An 18885-nucleotide genomic window follows, 5' to 3' on the forward strand; every position below is an offset into this window, starting at 1 on the left:
GATGAAAGAATGTACAAGGAAAGGGTATTTATAGATCCTCAAGGAAAGATTGTCATAATGGAAGCAAAACTCAGAGATAAGTATTCATAAAGGAAACATCAACATCCTATAGATATTGTATCATTACTTATTTCAGTGACAGTCTAAGGGCCACATAACAATTGGGCATTGCTGATTTCTCTCCAGGATATCCTGGCAGAAAGTCGAGTTGTCTCCTTCTGAAATCACCTATCTTCACACAAGTTTAGCCCCTTGATTCTTCTCCATGAGGGTTCAGAAACAGTATTTCAGAAAACTCAATGTATGTCGCTGGAGCTACTTTCATTGAGATTTTGTACACTTGAATGCTACTGACTGATTTAATCTCGTAAAATAGAGCAGATAAATAAACTCCAGAGGGACGTGATAGACATTGCTTATTACACCTAGGTAGACCTGGGCAAAAATCCCTGATTTTGAAATGCCAAGACTTTTTCTCCTGGTACCCCAAGGAAGTCTTCCAGAACAATAGAAAACTTGTAGGTGGAAATATAAATTAAAGAGCCCACTCATTTCTCTGAGTAGGCTCAGGGTGAAATTTTCAATCCACCTTTAATAATTAGATAAGAATTCTTGGCATTCGTTTTGATTGTCAAGTTTATTATTTTATTTTATTATCCCTTTGCCTTTATGTAAATCTCTTTACATATGTTGTTCTACCATATGAGCATTGTTATAAAGCTACTCATATCTTTTTTAATATGATCAAGGGAATCATATTAAAAGAGCCACCCAAGACTTGGCTCTGTTTCGATTGTTCTTATGCAAACAACAAAATTTGTCTTACTGACAAGTGTTTTAAAGCAATGTTTTACTTAATGATTATTATGTATCCAAAAGTTATATTTTATAATAAAAAATTTAAAAGAGTTATCCTGTTTTAAAAGACTTATATTATCTTTTTGGAAAATAAGACATTTTTATATCTCATATATATATGTATATATGTATGTATATGTGTGTGTGTATTTTTAGCTCAAAATAGATTTCTTATAGATTAATGTAGTAGGCAATTGGGAGAAATAAACATTTACTCAGCTTGTAATGTACATCAGATACTTGACAAGTTTATTTCACTTACTATTCAGAACAACCCTTGGTGGTATGTGACATGGTTTCCATTTCAAATATTAGGAAACAGAACCAGAGATGTTAAATAATTTTCCAAAATCACTTAGCTCATTTCCTAGTTATAAAAATCCCCGGTGGGAAGTAAAGTGTATCAACTCCACAGCTCACGCTCTTTCCCTTAAAGTTCACGGATAATGATGCAAGGTGTATAGCGATTCACAGAGAACAGTCATGTAGGCTAACATAGTAGGGACCGACTTCAAGCAAAGAAGTGGGATCTGAGCTGATATGTAAAGGATGGATAGCACTGGATAGGCAGAAGAAAGTCAAAGGGGGTCTTGGTAAGTGGACCTTCACAAGGAGACCCCAAGAAACGGGAATGAGCATAGCCCGTTTGACAGTCAGTGAGATGTCCATCTCTGTGGAGGGACAGATTCCATTTTCATCAATATAATGGGGACCTATGATTCTAGGATTATTTAATGCTATGTTAATGCACTGTCAATTGTAGATGACAGAGTAGAATGAAAACAAAAATGATGACTGTAGCCATAATTGTAATCCACTCTGCCACAATTCATGACAATGGCAGAAGATTGTACTAATGCACAATGTCACAGCTAAGGACACTGAGGCTCCAAAATCAACTTGTGACCCAGGGCCCCATGAAGGGCGACCTCCTGTGTTACCCGCCAAATACTGCCTCACTGCAGGTTGACTCTGGGGAGTGCCATCAAAGGGACAAGCCAGACACAGGAGAGATGTCCTGTCAAATCCCACCGGAGTTTACAGATTTACTAACTAATACTAATTAAAAGAATTTTAGAGAACTTTGGCCATGACATAGTAAAATGTGGTTACATTTTATAAAGAAGAACGCTGAGGCCCAGAGAGTTTAATTGTCCATATCATATAGACCAAGCCAAGAACACAATCCTAACTGCTGGGTTCCCAACCTAGTATCACATCCATTGTTTTTATTCTGACTCAAAATAGTATTTTAGAAATCTTCCTCATGTTCTCTCTTTCTCTCTCTCTCTCTCTACCCCCCCCTTTTTTTTGCCAGTTTTTCAGTCTAAAATTACAGAGTGTTGTATGAAGTGTTGTTGTGTATGAAGTGTTGTTAAGGATTCCTTTGTCAAAATCATGTTTACATTCCAACAGAGACATTGCCTCTTTCCACACAATTAATAGCAGCTTTTATGATTACCTGCATTTATTAAATAAATCACACTAAAATCGAGATGTCTTTTCTCAGAAGAGATAAATTACACAGGTTATAAAATTGAGATACATTTTGATGTTTAATATTTTTAATTAAAAATAGTGAGAACTGCCTAGTGAATCTGCCTCAAGTGAGAAAACTGAATTATGTTTGGATGATGTAATTAATAACATCTGGGCCAGAGGAGGAAATTATAAAGGTCACAACACCTATTCCTTTTGAAGCAGAAGCCCAGATGCAGAAAATCTTTTTAGTCCATTTTCCCCAAAAGCAGGGGTCCAGATAGCTCCTTCGAGAAAAAACAAATGCAAATTAACTTCGAAAAAAAAGCATATCCCATAAGCAGATGGGTAACCAGTATGGGTTAACATCTGAATTTTTATTTACTTATTTATTAATTTTGAAAGTGAAAAGTATTTTTTCATTTTTTTGCTTCAATTTTTTAAATTTAAATTCTACTTATTGTGGAGCATAACAAATAGCATGGAGGACAAGGGGAGATGGAGAGGAGAAGGGAGTTGGGGGAAATTGGAAGGGGAGGTGAACCATGAGAGACTATGGACTGAAAAACAATCTGAGGGTTTGAAGGGAGGGGGTGGGAGGTTGGGGAACCAGGTGGTGGGTATTATAGAGGGCACGGATTGCATGGAGCATTGGGTGTGGTGCAAAAACAATGAATACTGTTAATGCTGAAAAGAAAAAAAAAAGTTAAAAAAATTCTAATTCGTTAACATAGTGTAATAATAGTTTCAGGAATAGAATTTAGCGATTCCTCACTTCCATATACCATCCAGTCCTCATCACAGCAAACACCTGAACTTTTAAATAGTGTTTAGGGGAAAGAACAGCATAGCAAGGAGAAGGAGAGAGTCGAAAGAAAGGATAAAAGAAAAAAAAAGAAAGAAAATGTTGACTACTACATGTCATTTTACTCCATGAACTCTTATCATATTGCATATTTTTAGGAGGACTACATTTCCTTTGCCCTCAAGAAAGTAGTTTTAGGTATATGACCTTGGGATAGTTACTCATGACATCCCCCTTAACTCAGTTTATCAGTTTGGTTGATGAATCACGTGGTCACTCTTCTTATTTCAAGTGAACTCGAGTTAAGCATGAGTCAGATAAATTTTGGAATTTCAAAGGGGTTCAACCCTCCTCCCTGGGGCACAAGGAGAGGGGACAGTTAGGAAGCATGAAGATGGTAAGTCTTGACTCTTCACAGTTCCTTTCAGACAATGTTTGCATTGAGAAGGCACACACCTACCCTTCATTTCCAGGGCCAGTATTTCTCTCTGGACTTCATTATTTGAGATGGAGAGCTTTGCCGGGGGTCCAGAAGGTTGGCAATAAGTAGTCCTCATATCTCTATTTTAGGAACCAGAAAAAATGTCACTGGGCTGTGGTCATTATAGTAAGTCAGGGAAGTTCTCATTACAGATGTAGCTGTTGGGCCCTTTGGAAGCCTTCTGAGGGCAGAGAAGGGAAGTTAGTTTGGGGAAGCGGCCGTGGGTTTAGGAAGGGGTGAGGTAAGGGGAGGAGAAAGAGCTAAGGTGAAAGAGTGGAGTAAACAAATTAAGACCAAGATTAAGAGTGGAGTGAAGGGGACCCCTGGTGGCTCAGTTGGTTGGACGACTGCCTTCGGCTCAGGTCATGGTCCCGGGGTCCCAGGATTGAGTCCCGCATTGGGCTCCCAGCTCCATGGGGAGTCTGCTTCGCTCTCTGACCTTCTCCTCGTTCATGCTCTCTCTCACTGTCTCTCTCTCAAATAAATAAATAAAATCTTAAAAAAAAAAAAAAAAGCGTGGAGTAAATGACGTAGGACCAATCTAGAGGGGTTAATGGTTTAAGCATTTACTGAGTCAGAATAACTTGAGCCCAAATGATCTATTATTTGTGGATGAGTTACCTAGGACAAGATTTCTCCTTTACATAAAAATAATTGTGCTCTCAGACAAGCTGAGCAATAGTGAATAATGTGAAAAAAGTTTGCTGATACAGAGGAGAAAAGCCATGAAGAGCAGTTTTTAGATTAGTATACCTTTTTTTTTTTTTTTTTTTTTTTTTTTTTTTTTTTTTTTTTATTTGGGGAGAAGAGATGGTGTCTGTGAAACATGGGCCAAAATAAGCCAACCAGCTGAGAACCAGCTGGGCAGCCCCATTTCAGGGTAGCCCTCGAGGTGCCATTACATTACAGATCATTACCCAAATCAGTGCTACTGGAGAGAGCTTACCCTTTCATTCCTTCTCATGTTGACTAAACCAAATGGTGAGCACAGCTGGAAGGGGACTGCCATCCAGGAGAGATCCTTTTACTTAGTCTTTAACTACTACCACGGACAATGACTCAAGTAACAATGACCAGCCACTGTTCTAGAAAATTCCTGGACAGAAGTCAGTAGTGCCTGGCTTTTCTACCTCCTGAGAGTGGCTCAATGGAACACACTAGAAAGTCAGTTAGTAGAGTGCTCTGGGGCATGGGCTTCCGAGATAGAGACATCAGTTCCAACTTCAACCCGGCCAACTACTGGTGACCTGAGTTCAGTTAAAATAGCTTCAGGTTATTAGAGGATTTTGTGTGCCTTCAGGGCCCGTGGTTCTTGGTCACACCCTTTTAAAGAATGAAGAGGTAGACCAGAAGAACAGTGGTGGGCAGCAAAGCAAAGTTGACTGAGCAACAGTAGAAAGCTCCTGGAGGGGAGGGAGCCTGAATGGGTTGCCCCTGAAGTTTCTACGTTTAGGGGGTTTTATGAGCTCTTTTGCAGAACTTTCTTAAGCATTCAGGGTGTGCTGAGTTGTGCCAGTCAGGGGCTTTGGTCAAATATCTGTCTTCCTATTAGGTTCATGTCCAAGTGCTGATGGTCTTTTTTTTTTTTTTTTTTTTTTTTTTTTTTCCTGACTTCTTGGGGCTTAGGTCTTAACTGCCCCTTGCCGGTGATAATTGAAAATGCTTTTGTGGTTCATTGTCTTATTTCAGGACATTTTGCAGAAGTTATTTCTGCAAAGACTGTGCAGCTGAACGTCAGTGGGGTCCTGTTGATGCTGCAAAGTAGGACTTTAGTGCTACTTTATCTTAGCTGTCCTGACTCTGCATCTTCTTGTTGGGGGTCTTGACCTTGGCTACCTAACTATCTCCTAACGCAGCTCTCAGATTTACTTTTCCCCATTGAAGAAGCAATTCTAGGGTTGTTGTAGATACAAAGCAAGGAGAGAGAAAACCTTTAGCCCAGTGCAAAACGTATAATGTGCGTTCAAGAAATGACAGCTGTCTGCACAAAGACTCACTTCAAATATGACGCCGAATGACATGAGACACTCTAGTCATTGTCTATGGTACTTAGAAAATGCACAGAACCTTAAATACATCTCATCACGACGGGCGCCCCCCCATACACTGCCCCCGCCTCCTATCTTGCCACTCATTCTCCAGGAGACGCATTTGTTTTCCTTCAGTTTCTTTCTGTTTCTTCAGCATCACAAATTCTTCCCCCACTCTGTGCACCCCTGCATCCTCAGTGCTGAGCACAGAGCCTGGAAATATGCCGCCCTCCACAAACATCTGCCAGATCCACGAGCTCACTGGCCCAGGTCACAGGGGTTTGTTTCAGAGAAACTCTTCATTCTAATTTTATGGTCCAAAAGAAAAAAAAAAAAAAAAGACATTTTACTGAGTTTTGGATAAAGCCCATTCCAGTTATTAAAACTTCAGTCTCTGTCACATTTTTGTGTTTCGTGTTAGCTTATCATTGCAAAACCACTAACGTTACTTTTGTTTTTATATGCTTTCCTGAATACTTTTCCTGTTCAGTAATGTATATAGGCATATGTCCTTCTCTGTCTGTATATGTGGAGTGAGAGAGAGACAGCGTTTATGCATATATAAAACTCTCCAAATGTCACAAAAATAAACAAGAAATATGGGGGTTCCTATCACATTTATTTTTATTCCAAGGGTATAGAATATCTATTTTCTTCCCAAATCTGCTCACAGCACACTCTCTATAAATGCTTTTATTTAATACGCGTTAGAATCATATGACACATTCAAAGCTATAATGCATTTTCATATAACTTTATTTCCTTTGCTTTATATAAATGGTCCATGTGGGAGGGGGGTGTTCTTATTTTCATTATTAAATGTCACATTCATTGTTATGAAGAAAATAATTTTGAGCAGATCTCCAGAGTGAACCTCTCATCTCATATTTTTTTCTCTTGCTTAGTCAAACTAAATTGCACGCCCCGTTGAAAAGTGTCAGTGATTCTCATTCTATGTCATTAACAAGGATAAATCAAAGAGGCACCAAGGTGCTAGTCCTTTAAAGCAGAACAGAACCCTTCCCAAGTAGCAGAGCAGAGAGGAGCAGAGGGACTTCAATAGTGCCCACCCACACGCATGTTCGCTACGGAGCAGAAATCGTGCCTGCAGAGTTGGAGAACAAAAACGATGACAGAGCAGTGGTCAGTTCACAGAAGGGAGTTAAAGGAAAGGGATTACACCATTTCAAATGACTGTCACAGAACTAATCATTCAAGACTGTCAAAGATACTGGCAAAGAACCCAAAGCCTCCATCCATGGGGTCACTTCCAATCCTTGTTAAAACTGAGAATCAAGAGAATATTAGAGTTGGCATTTCTCCACCCAATGTCAGTATAACAAACTAATCTTTCACTGCAGCCAGTCCTTAAGAATGCTTTTTTTATTCCAAAGAGCAAAGGACTTAGCAGCCGAAATGTTACTAAGTGTTACTACCTCTGGTACTACTGTACTACTAGAGTACTACCACTGATACTGCTACTACTTCTATTCCTAATACTCAAGTCACTATGTGATGCTGTGTCGCTCTCGGCCCGCAAGAACGACCCGCAGACGAGGTGAGTGGCAAACTTCTTTTATTATTAATGCTAATGTACTAATGCTAATGGCGGCCGCGCCGCACCAAGCACTTACAGCAGTATTTATCCACGAAGTTCACCCATACTCGCCCCCCTATTTGGCCAATCATAACGCCGTGCACGCAGTGTCCTTGTGGACCCTTATGTAACCATACAGGACTCTATTGTTCTCTAGCGGTGATCATGCGTTTATCTCTTGGCTCCTGGTGCTGTGTGCGTCAGCCACGAGCACACCCACATCCTCCTAAACCAATCATTCTCAGTTCCTCAATCTTCAGGCACTCCCGTCTATGTGACTCCTTGCATCTGCTGGATGGCTCCCCACAGCTCCCCCTTTTTTATTGTTTATATGGCAGGGATCGTGCCTGTCTTAGGTTGCCAATCCTCAGCACACATGCTTACCCGTCATCGGGTACTCCCCCTAGCCGAGGAGCCCCTGTCTTAGGTTGCTATGGTGAGGGATCAGTCTTACCCGTCTTTGGCTACCGACCCAGCATATTAAGCCATATTTGGGGGGGGAGGTGCTAGCCTCCAGAGCCATCATAGCTTGAACCAAAACTTGTTGCTGCCGTTGCTGCCGTCGCGCAACTCTACAGATGCATCTTAGTAGGAGCACTTGAGCCAGAATCATCAACATAATCAGGGCTCCTATGCCTGCCCAGTTTTTGAGGAATGAGACTGATTGTTATAACATACTAACCAAATCGCCAACGGAGCCAAGAGATACTTGGATACTTGGGTGGCGTTCAAGGTGACATTCTGAGCCCACCGCGGTTGATTAGCTGATGGTTACGTATGATGGCTCTTAACTTATAAACTTCTGCGAGTATAATTTTAACCGCACAAGGCAAGAGGCACATGAAAAGAACAATTACCACTAGCACTCCTATAATTGTTCCTACAACATACCATGCGTGCATCAGGGAAGGGAAGTGAGAAAACAAGGACAATGTCCGCGTGGGTTTTGTATACACCTAACAGTCCATTAATCTGATTTTGTGTTGCAAGGGCTTTAGTTACCCTCCCGGTGACATTGTTGAGTGTTGCTGCAGTCAAAGTCTCGTTTATGTCGAAGCAGCACCGGCAGGTTGTCGGGGTTCACCTGTACTGGCATCGGGATATACGTAGGTATCTTGGCTATTACTGCCGAGTCTCCCACCGTGGCATTCCAACATTCTGATAGCAGACAATTCTGGGACTCACAAGAGAGACTAGATGACTTGTTAATAGTAGAAGCATTAAAAACTATGAAGAGAAAGGGAGCTCTAACACAGACGGGCATTGGTGAGTAACTTATGTGCTTAAGTAACATTTGTTTCAAATCGAGAGCTTACGTGATCTTAAAACCGCTCTGGCCAGGTTGGCCCAATCCTCAGGAGTGAGGTAAAGTGTTCCCAGCGACTCCACAAGGGAGACAATGAAAGCTGCCTGGGGTCCATAGGCGCTGACTGCCTCCTTAAGCTGCTTTACCAACTTGAAATCTAGTGGCTGGTGGTACCTCTGCTGATTCTGATCTTCTAACACTGGAAAAAAGCCTTTTCCCGGGCCAAGGACCTCTCTCCAATTTTCCGCGGTACAGCCCGAACAATAGCACGTCTTGGCGCAGCTGGGCCTATAAGGCGGGGGCCACTCATGGGGTGGCGCCATGGGGTTAGAATGCGGAAGCGGTGTAACTTCCGTTTTTAATTTCGACTGCGCCACAACTGCGGCTTCCGCCCCTGTCTTCAGCTGCGCCATTACTTCTCCCTGCACTCTTAATTCTCCTAACACCTTCTGCAATTCCGCCTTCTTTTCCTCAAGTTGCTGCCTCACGGTCTCCAAGTCTGTCTGGAGACCGGGAGATTCCCTTTTCTTGTTACTTGCCTCTATCTTTCCTAGCTCCTGTAACTCGCATTCGGACATCCCTTCTGAGCCTTCACTTTCGGATTCAGAATCTCGGGAGGAGCCCTTACGGGACTCTTCCTTCATTTGCTCAAGGACTTTGCCCCCCTGTCGTACAGCTCGCTGCAAGGGCCCTCGGGGGGATTGCAAACATACCTTCACCAAGGACCACACAGCTAGAGTCCCCGGGGATGTAGAGGGGCAGCGTTTTAAGTCCTCACCCAGGTTTTCCCATTGTGGCACATTTAGGAGCCCTTCTTCTATAAACCAGGGGGCAATCTCTTCTACTTCTTTTAAAAAAGCCCTCGCTGTTTTTGCCTTTAAGGGGGTACCGTTCGTCTTGAGGACATCTTTTAAGGAGTCCTCCAAGCGAGCAAGATCATTCCCCATTCAAATCAACTAAAAATTAAATTACAGGACACCCAAAATAACTTACAGATTGATGTTTCTGAACTTTAGACACTACAATCTGAACATGATACTCTCCTAGAACGGCATAACAAGATGCTTCAGAAAACCATGCAAGAATTAGAACTGGTTAGAAAGAATGCCCAGCAAATCACACTGATGAATATAGAAATAGCTGATTATGAGCGTTTGATGAAAGAACTGAATCAAAAGTTAGCTAATAAAAACAGCAAAATTGTTCCCCATTCCGAGGAAACTTTACCTCATTGTCTCCGTAGAACTTCACAAACACCCTAACGTCTCATCGTCTACGGAGAACTTCTGTTAAACCTCATTGTCCCCGTAGAACTTCACAAACACCCTAACGTCTCATCGTCTACGGGGAACTTCTCATCGTCCCTGAAGAACTTCACAAACACCCTTACGCCCGATCGTCTTCAGGGAACTTCCCTGTCAATAGACAGAAATAGGTGCACTCTTTACCTGATTGTTGCTCTTACCTCAATCCTCGTTCTGCGTCTGGAGATAGGGATCCCGGGTTTCGGCACCAGATGTCGCTCTCGGCCCGCAAGAACGACCCGCAGACGAGGTGAGTGGCAAACTTCTTTTATTACTAATGCTAATGTACTAATGCTAATGGCGGCCGCGCCGCACCAAGCACTTACAGCAGTATTTATCCACGAAGTTCACCCGTACTCGCCCCCCTATTTGGCCAATCATAACGCCGTGCACGCAGTGTCCTTGTGGACCCTTATGTAACCATACAGGACTCTATTGTTCTCTAGCGGTGATCATGCGTTTATCTCTTGTCTCCTGGTGCTGTGTGCGTCAGCCACGAGCGCACCCACATCCTCCTAAACCAATCATTCTCAGTTCCTCAATCTTCAGGCACTCCCGTCTACGTGACTCCTTGCATCTGCTGGATGGCTCCCCACAATGCTGTGTACACAAAGGGTGCTCAATGCATCTCACACGCATGCATGCACATATATATGGCTAATTATATTTTTCCTTCCACTTTTTAAAAAGACATTTATAATTATAAGAACTAATATTAGCATAATGTTTTATAGTATGATTATTACCTTCTTTGAGGTAATATTCCACAAAGTAGTATTGATTTTATACATCTTTTGCAACAAAAGGCATGTCCAAAACAAGACCAACATATTCTGATCCAAGTCCACTTCTCTATTTCCGCTCTAACGGATCCCCTCTTCGAAGAGGCTGCCTTTATGAAGCAGGTATCAGGGATGAAACATAATAACTTCCCTCTACCAATTACCTGTGAAAGTACAAACTCAAATTCCTAATTTGCTCTTTTCCCCTCACTCTAAAATGGCGAAAAGAAGAGTCAGCCTGAGAATTTTGTGTCCTGATATATATTTTGACAAAAATAGTACACAGAATAAATACTAAATTAAGGTTGTCTGGGTGGCTCAGTCACTTAGCTGTTGGACTCTTGGTTTTTGCTCAGGTCATGACCTCAGGGTCCTGGAACCCAGCCCGACGTCCAGCTCTACAGTTAGCTGAGAGTCTACCTCCCCTCTCCCTCTGCCCTTTCCTCCTGCTTGCACACTCCCTCTCTTTCTCCTCTCTAAAATGAATAATTAATAAATCTTTTAAAAATAATAGTAATAAGCCATACTTGAAGTGCAGGCGCAAAAACAGCAAGTGAAACAAAATATGAAGCAGGGAAATACACCCACACATTATTTGAAAGCTTGATGCATGATGGAGGTGAAATTAGAAAGCAGAAGGCAGCAGCTGTTCACAGGTAGATGGAATAATTGAAGTTTGATGCCTACCTCACACCACACAGAGATGGAAATGCAAGTGGAGCTAAAACTTAAAGGTGAAAAGCAAAGTCAATCAGCTTTTATCAGAAAATAGAATAACAATATTTATATATATTATATTATGTATATTATATATAAAATATTATATGTATGTGACTGGCCAGGAAATTATTTTCTGTCAAGACATAAAATTAGATACTAGGCGAAAAAAAAGAAAAACACTTGACTATATTAAAAGTAAAAACATAGATGCATTTTAAAAAGAAGAAAACACAAGCTACCATTTGGAAGAATATATCCACAATCACGTGATCAACGAGGGATTAGCATTCAGATTATACAATTATCTCCTCCAAATCTATAGTAAATAGGCAATCACTCCAAAAGGAGAATGGGAAATCATTAAGTATAAGAAACAACCAAGGGAGGAAATTTAAGTGGCCAAAAGAAACAAAAACATGCTGAACTTCATCAGTAATCAAAGAAATGCTAGTTAAAATACTGAAACGTAATTTAGCATCTATCAGAGAAACAGAAATTAAAGTGCACGGAGAAGATATAGAGAAAGGGAAGTCTCATACTGAGGCAGGGAAGTCAATATTCATTAAACTTGTTGGGAGAGTAATTAAACAATAGCTGGTAAAGTTAAAGACATAAATGAGCTCTGATCCTATAGCTCTCATCTTCGAATATACCTTAGAAAAACGTTATGCCTAAAGAGACATGTATAAAAATATCTACAGCAGCATCTCTTATAATAGGAAAAGTAATAGAAATAATTTAAGTATTCAGTGACAATTTTAAAATCATAGGTGCATATACACACCAGAATGCTAAAGTTAAAATGATTGAAACAGAACTATATGTATTAATATGAATAATGTCAAAACGTAATATTGATTAAGAAGGCAAACTGTACAACATACTTTGTAGAGTCATTTTTGCAAATTTTTAAATTTGCCAACCAGTATTGTATACTGTATGTGGATACCTATTTATGTATTTGTTTGTTAATATTCATGACAATATTGAACACCAAATTCAAGGTGGCTATTATCTCTGAGTAGAACAGAAGCAGATTTTTACTTGGTTGGGTACACAGGGGTTTTCAAATGCTTCTGAAATATTTTGTTTCTTTCTCTTTTTTTTTTTTTTAGATTATTTATTTATTTATTCAACAGCCAGAGATGACAAGTAGGCAGAGAGGCTGGCAGAGACACAGAGGAGGAACAGGCTTCCTGCTGAGCAGAGAGCCCAATGTAGGGCTTGATCCCAGAACCCTGAGATCATGACCTGAGCTGAGTAGGCAGAGGCCTAACCCACTGTGCCACCCAGGTGCCCAAATATTTTGTTTCTTGAGACTATCTGAAGCAACAAAAGCCAAACATTAGGATTTGATAGATCTGAGTAGTGGGTACATAAATATCTTTGTTATTCCTCATTCTTTTCATACATATGAAATATCTCCTAATATAAAATTGCAAAAAGGTTAAAATATCATAAAATAAATTGAATTATCATAATAAAATAGTTTTATATTAAATATTAAAGTATCTAAATTGCACCATGCCTGTCCAATTTCTAAATATTTCATACAGAAATGCACTGTGTATATTTGAACTACATTACTATAGGGTTATTTTGTTTCTAGAGGAAAATTCCATTAACTTGATATAGGAACATCAACATGCAAGTTAATAACATACCCTTGGCTTACATTACTCCAGACCAAACCTAATTGCTACAGTGGGCTAAGCCAACCAACAAACATCACCCACAACCCAAAACTCGAGTTGATAAATGGGAAACAATTATAAAAATAATCATAATAATCCTTACTGGACAAGCACATTTTTAACCTGATTGTGCTGCTGGTTCCTTCACCCAGGAGCTGAATTCAGATTTCACCCAGGAGCTCCAAATTCTTCTTTTGTGATGGAGATCTCCATCCTCTGTCTCAGCCTTGGAGTTGGTGGCCAACCTGACTGGTGGCATCTTCCTACCTTGGCTATGTCAGAGTATCCACGCACTTTTAATTTTTTGAATATTTTCAAGGCTGAATCTTGAAAATGTATGGTCACAGCTCTCCACAAAGTAGTTTTTATATAGCTCCTTAACAATATGCTGGATTTTAGTCTTTAGCTGGATCTTGAAACATCTAATTTTCTGAGCAGCATTCTACATATTTTTATTACTCTCGTTTTACAAATCTGAAAACTGTGGCTCAGCTATATTGCACAACTTGCAGAAGAAATGACAGAGCTTTGATTCAAATGCAGACTCCTAACATTCAGTTCCTCAGCCACTCTCTTCTATCTGCCTGCTCCCCGTAAGAGTCAGAGTACCAAGCCATTGGGTCCGTCTGCTTGGGCATTTAGCAGACTCAGAAGCAAAAATCATACAATAATTTATGACGAGAATCCCAGAAATCATCTATCAAAATCACTTTTGTGTCTTTTGTCATCTTACTTTTGTTCCTTTACTTTCCTATTGCAAATATTGCACATAATTCAATACAGACGTTACAGACACAGAACTTGACAACAAGAGCCTCTGAAACGTTCACCAGTCATAACACTCTAAGTAGTTCCATACATGTAACTACGGTGCTTTCCAGGAGTCTTAACATATTTGCCATAACTATGAATACTGTCCTTGTGTATGGACAAAAATATATTTAATATTTTTCAACTTGATTTTTTGCCCCAGTTAATATGTCTAGGACACAGTTCGCTCATTCATGCATTGCCTACTTCTTCATTCGCGAGGGCTGTGTAGTTTTCCTGATCTAACCCATTTCATGTTCGCATATATTGAGATTCTTATTACTGGTTGCTTTATGAAGGACACTATAAGAAACCTTCTTGTAGATGTCCCCTCAAACACTTGTAGAAATATTTATGCAGAATAAAATCCAAGTATGGGGCACCTGGGGCGTCATTTGTTAAGTGTCTGCCTTCGGCTCAGGTCATGATCCCAGGGTCCTGGGATCTAGCCCCCCATGGGCTCGGCAGGAAGCCTGTTTGTCCCTCTTCCACTCCCCCTGTTTGTGTGCCTCTCCGGCTGTGTCTCAATAAAATCTTAAAAAAAAAAAAATCCAAGCAGAAATGCTAAATATAAGGGTATAAACATTTTTAATTTTTATAAATATTGCTGAATCGCCCTCAACTAAAGACTATTCAGTCCCACTAACATGACACTTTAAAATAAATGTTAGCGTGCTTTCAGGCTGGTGAATTTTAGCACTAAAAATGCTACAATTCACAACCCAGTATTACAAAATGGGAATAACAATGTTGTTTCTCAGCATTGCTATAAGACCAGATAGAACACTCTGCATGCAAACGTGCTGGAAGGGCTTTTATTCTAAAACCCAATCTTTTAATAAAAATAGAGCACTTACACATGGGAAAAAAGTACCTGCATATGTGTAAACAATATGAACCAGTATTATAATAAAAAGTAAATATCCCTTTTATACCAAAAGCCTAGAATGTATCTGTGAAGGCATAGAAATGTTGTTTAAACCAGCATAATCATGTGTGTGTGTGTGTGTGTGTGTGTATTCAATGATGTTTTTGATGGTGTGGCAGATTGTATTCAAAACCTATTTTTAAACTTCCAACATGCAGATGTACAAAAGCCTATATCTTCTAGCATTCCTTACAACTAAGATTCCAGATGTGTTCTATTCCCTGCTACAACAACGCCGTGGTGTGAGATTTCCAGGGAGGAAGTGGGACAGTGGTGGGCTTTTATGCTTTTGCATTTCCTGCTGAGAAGCTAAGTCAAGGAGGCTTTTGGTCTTTCCCAGCAGCCCAGCAGAGACTCGGATACCAAGTAACTATTTATTCACAAGTCAGGGTATGGGGCGCCTATCTTGATGCAGACTGGTTTTGGAACTGCTGATTAAAATGGAAATGCTTCATCCCATGGAGAGAGAAACATGGGTTAACAAGCCAGGCGGACTTACAGCACCTGTCAGTTCTTCCCAACACATGCATTACAAATAACCTCCCTCAACGTGTGATGTTCTTGAATGTTCTCTGGGACATTTACATATTTTTTCACAATTTTCATAGCATAATCTGATTTACTTCAATCTGCGCTGATCTAACTTTTTCCACCTTTTCATTTTTATAGTTATTGAGTCACTTGGTTGTCAAGAATGTATTTTTAGAAGTAGGATATAGCCCTTGAAGACTCCCTTGAATTATACCTGATAGATTTTTTTTTATTTCTATCCTTCTCTTATCTCATCCATATACTGATTTTATAAATCAACAATTTTCTTAATCCTGAGATCTCTAAGAAGTACTCGTTCCTTTTTCACAACTGTATATTTTTACTCAATTGTATGCACTTATTTCTATGCTTTATTATATTTGCAATTTTCTCCCTTATCTCTCTAAGATTTGGGTTTGTTTCATTTTGTTTTCATTAAGATCCAATGTACATACATTAAAACTGTTGCTTTTTGGTGCTCAGTTCTTTAAGTGTTGACAAACACATAATCATGTAAGCACCCACTGTCTCCATGAAGATACACATCACCTGAAAAAAACCCTTCCTTATTTCTTTGAAACTAACTCTTGACTTCACTCCTGTTCCCTGGTGACCATTGATAATTGACTTTGCAAGAATGTCATATAAATGCAACCATACCCTATGTGGCCCTTGGAGTTTGACTTCTTTGGCTTAGCATAATGCATTAGCAATCAGTCCATGCTTTTGAGGGTGACAGAGACAGGTTGCTTTTTACCGCTGAGTAGTAAGTAGTATGTTGAATGGGTATCCCCCAGTTTGTCTACCCACTGGCCAGCTGAGGGACAGTGGACTTGTTTCTAGTTTGGCTCATATATTAATGCCGTTAGTAACATTCAGGCATAGGTGTCTGTAGGCACATAAATCTTGATTTCTCTTGGGTAAACACATTGGATTGGGATTGCTTGGGCCTATGGTAAGTTTAAGTTTTACTTGATTTTATAAGAAACATTAAATGTTTTTCCAGAGTGTTCATAACAATTTGCAATGCCATCAGCAATATATAGGGGCTCTAGTTCTCTACAGTCTTGGTTCTTGGTAATGGCAGTTTTGTTTCATTCCATTCTGTTTGCCATTCTAATAGGTACGTACTGGTGTCTTGTTGTGGTTTTAATTTGTATTTTCCTAATGACTGATGATATTTATCACCCACAGATCTTTTTTTAGTAAGTAACTCCTCAAATCTTTTGTCCATTATATTATTGGGGGTTTTTTTTGTATTATTTTTGAGTCTTGAAAGTCCTGACCATATTCTGAATACTATTCCTTTAATCATTATGTAATGTGTATATCTGTGTCTTTTCTATGACTTATACTTATCTCAGCAGAGTCCCTCAGAAAGAAAATATTAATATATTTGTCCCAATTAGCAAATTATCTTCTTTATGATTCCTGTCACACCTAGGAAATCCGTGCACAGCCTAGATCCCATGACTTTCTCCGCTGTGTTCTCCCAGAAGTTTTATGGCTTTCGATTTTATACTTAACCCTATAATCCACGGTGAGTTCATCATTCTTCCACCATGCAGGGTATGAACTGAGGGTTATCCAGCCTGTGTCGTGCCTCGGCCTCGCGGAAGGTGGACTTGTTGTTTTAAAAGCCGGTCCTTATCTTCCTCAGAGGTCATTGTTTTTGGTGAGTTTGACAGTCACTTTCTTTGTTCGAACTTTTCATTACCGTTTGGCGAATCCCTACTGTGTTTTCATCTTCGCAGTGGAGATGGTTCATCATCTAATGCCCTGTCTGGAGAGCCTGATTCAGGGACATGGAGATCTCAGCAGCAGGTCTCTGGCCAGAAAAGAGTCATCTCAGACACTTCCATCCTCCTCGGTTTAGAAGGTGCAATCAGCTTCCTCACTCAGCACTCCTCCACGAGGAGACACCTTTTCTTCCCACTGCTGATTGCTCTGCCTCATGCTTCTACTCCTGCTGGCTTTTCCTGCACCCCTCCTCGGGCCACTGCCCGCCAGGTGACCCTCCTCTCGCTGCCACTTCCACGATCACATCTGGGTCTGTGCGTCCACATTTGCTCTCTATGAGAAGAATGGCTACTCCGCAGACATTCTTGAAACAAACAAATACAAACGAATTCATCCTCGGGAATTTCATAACGTTCCACAAGGTGATGTAAACTGAAATGTCTCTAAAACAAGGTGAAACGTAACAATGCAGGGAAGAGAAGAAAATACGACACCAGAACTTCACTCGCACACAACACCAGCAGGGGCTCTGGAAGCTGCATAGTCTCCTTGACTTCGCAATCCCCTTCTGGTCTGAGTTCTCAGATTTGATGACACTGTATCAAAAATGCCTAATGCTAATCACTTTCAATTGCATCCCATTTGTGTCATACTTCTCAGGGCTTCTCAGTACCTAAATATCTAATATCTTCTTATCCTGAGTTGTGTTAAATTACTACATAGTTGACTTACTTTATAAACTTAATCTCTAGTAATACAATTACAATTAAATGTTTATTGACTCTGTAATTTTAAGCTCACTGCTAAGAAACATTATTGTACGTATTTATTGCCTCCAATTCTTCCTTGTCTTTAAATAACTTAATCAAATACTCAGAAGGCTCTCATAAGGTATTTGTTAGAGAATCAACGGATTGTGAAATACAATTAAGTGAAACCAGGAGTACTTATTTTTTTTTTAAAGATTTTATTTATTTATTTGACAGAGATCACAAGTAGGCAGAGAGGCAGGCAGAGAGAAAGGAAGGAAAGCAGGCTCCCCAGTGAGCAGGGAGACCGATATGGGGCTCCATCCCAGGACCCTGGGATCATGACCTGAGTTGAAGGCAGAGGCTTAACCCACTGAGCCACCCAGGTGCCCAGAACTGGGAGTATTTCTTAGAATGACAATAAAACCAAAGCAAAAACGCTTATATTCTGAAACCTGAAAAAAAAAAAAAAAAGTTTGAGAGGGAGCTTTCTTCCTCATTGTTTATGTGAAAATCACATTTTCTGCAGTGACATGCTAGTCAAGAGTTAGCTGGCCTGGGAGCTTCAGTGGGTTAAGCATTTGCCTTTAGCTCAGGTCCCGATCCCAGAGTCCTGGGATCCAGGCCCTCATCAGACTCTGAGCCTGCTTAAGATTCTCTCTGTTCCTCCTCCTCCATGCCCCCACCCTCTCTCCTCCCTCTCAAATAAATAAATCTTTAAAAAAAAAGGAGTACTTCACATTTGCTGAGATGATTAGAAAAGCCTGCAGAACCTATACTGTCAATTTCCCACTCTATTTTCAGAATTTCACTTTTTCAGGCAAATTCCAATCATTTTGAACCAAGAACTCAAAAAGTCATGGACCTGGTAAAGAGGGAGGGACAGACACCACGATGACAAAGCATCAAGATAAGAATCTCTGTCTTGCAGCATCAGTGCCTGTCCCAGAAAGCCAGGTGTCAAGGGCTTCACATTCTGAGCACAAGATGAGAGAATGCCTCCAACACACCACGACGAACGGATCTGACTTCACTTTGCCTGAGCAAAGAAGACAAATGAAAGACCTGAAA

The 18885-nt window shown here is 40.3% G+C and overlaps 1 protein-coding gene across 1 annotated transcript; it reads right to left on the reverse strand.

The window, feature by feature from the left end:
- Positions 1-7968: 7968 nt before the first annotated feature.
- LOC131834811 (endogenous retrovirus group K member 5 Gag polyprotein-like) lies at positions 7969-10451 on the reverse strand. Its single transcript, XM_059179453.1, has 3 exons — positions 9852-10451; positions 9760-9783; positions 7969-9495 (listed from the first exon to the last, which is right to left on the reverse strand). The coding sequence occupies exons 2-3, from the start codon at positions 9765-9767 to the stop codon at positions 8550-8552; spliced, it is 954 nt and encodes a 317-aa protein (XP_059035436.1). The 5' UTR covers positions 9768-9783; positions 9852-10451; the 3' UTR covers positions 7969-8549.
- Positions 10452-18885: the final 8434 nt, after the last annotated feature.

The sequence above is a fragment of the Mustela lutreola genome, chromosome 6 (genome assembly GCF_030435805.1).
Source record: "Mustela lutreola isolate mMusLut2 chromosome 6, mMusLut2.pri, whole genome shotgun sequence".
In the NCBI taxonomy this organism is placed as follows: domain Eukaryota; kingdom Metazoa; phylum Chordata; class Mammalia; order Carnivora; family Mustelidae; genus Mustela; species Mustela lutreola.